This window comes from Pygoscelis adeliae, unplaced genomic scaffold (genome assembly GCF_000699105.1).
Source record: "Pygoscelis adeliae isolate BGI_AS28 unplaced genomic scaffold, ASM69910v1 Scaffold106, whole genome shotgun sequence".
NCBI lineage: Eukaryota > Metazoa > Chordata > Aves > Sphenisciformes > Spheniscidae > Pygoscelis > Pygoscelis adeliae.
This window is the reverse complement of record NW_008824939.1, coordinates 793,876-795,253: the sequence shown is the minus strand read 5'-3', so window position 1 is coordinate 795,253 and position 1,378 is coordinate 793,876. Positions and strand designations below refer to the sequence as shown.

General features: G+C 54.9%; 1 protein-coding gene across 1 annotated transcript in view; it reads right to left on the bottom strand.

Annotated features, from left to right (window-relative positions):
• The window catches only part of TBR1 (T-box, brain, 1), a 2,786-nt gene that overhangs the window by 285 nt on the left and 1,123 nt on the right, over positions 1–1,378 (bottom strand). Inside the window, exons 2-4 of the mRNA XM_009325444.1 lie at positions 1,033–1,187; positions 586–707; positions 102–260 (exon numbers count right to left, since the gene is read on the bottom strand). Of these exons, the coding sequence (XP_009323719.1) occupies positions 102–260; positions 586–707; positions 1,033–1,187 (436 nt within the window). The remainder of the gene's footprint in view (positions 1–101; positions 261–585; positions 708–1,032; positions 1,188–1,378) is intronic.

Genomic DNA, 1,378 nt, shown 5'->3' with positions numbered 1-1,378 from the left:
CCGGGGGAAGGAGCGCAGCGGCCGGGCCGGGCCGGCCTCGGCGGGGTGCCCTGCAGGGAGCGCGGGCGACCGCGAGCGGGGTAAACCGGGGAGCTCTTTACATCGGTGTTTTGGTAGGCGGTGACTGCTATGAACTGGGTCTCGGGGAAGGTGAAGGTCTGCACTCTGCCCGGCTGGTTGGTGTCCTCCGTCCCGTCTTCGTTCACCTCCACCACATGCAAGCGGGGCTGGTACTTGTGGAGGGACTGCAAAACCACCATCTGTCGGGCAGAGCAAAAGGAGGGAGGGGGCCGCGGGAAGAGGAGGAAATTAGAGCGAGAAGGACGGGGAGAGTCCTCCCCGGGACCCCGCCGCCGCCTCCCCCGGCCACGCCGGGCAGCGGTGTCAGCCTGGGCAACGCGCTCGACGAGGGGTCGACGAGGCCCGCGGCAGGATAAACGGGAGGGCTTTCCCCCACCACCACCACCCTTTTATTTTCACCTAACGACAGGATCTAAAGAAATACACGTCCTTTCGGAAACGGCAGGGTTTTGCCTGAGGCAATAAAAATAAGTCTGGCAGAGCGTCTGCGTTTCCCCCACTGACCTGCCCGTTGTTGTTTGATGCTCCTTTATTGTTTGTGAGTTTTAGTTTCCCGAAGGAGATTTCCTGGCGCATCCAGTGGGCTCCCGTGTTGGGGGAGTCGGGGTGCATATACACCCGGTTTCCTAAGCAAAACAACAAAAAACACAACCACATCACAGTTCTCGCGTATACCCCGGTTCTGCCACTGCAGCAGCACACGAGGCCGAAGGACCCTGTTGAAGTTGGCGGTATTTTACTGCCGAAACTCCCTTCATTTTAGCCGAGAAGGATTAAAACAGCGTTTTCCGAGCACCTTTTACTTTCTCCTCTACCCTTCTTTTTTTTTTAAAAAAAAGCGTCATTGGCCCATTCTCCTTTAAGAAGTCGCCAGAGCCAGTCCACAAAGGCTTTAATTAATCATTCTCACCTACATATGTGTCGGGAAAAGTGTTAATTGGAGGAACTTGCCTTGTACATTGGTGTCCGCCTTGCCGCAAGGAACCCATTTGCCTCCCTGAAATCTCCAGTGGTTGGGATCCGCCAAAATGACATCCACAAAAATATTGTAGTGAGCCGTGGGGTCGAGACCAGAAATATTAAAACTTAGGAAAGGGAACATGCGCCTATAAAAAAGGAAAGGGGAAAAAAAAAAAGAAGGAAAGAAGGAAAGCAAGCCACCGGCAGCGACAGGCACACGCGGAGGAACCAGCCCGTTGTGCTTTATCTCACGGCTCCCGGTAGCGACCGGGAAATAAAAAATCAGAAGAAACTCCCTCCCCAAAACGTCGAGCTTTCCGCGGGGAAGGGATGAGGG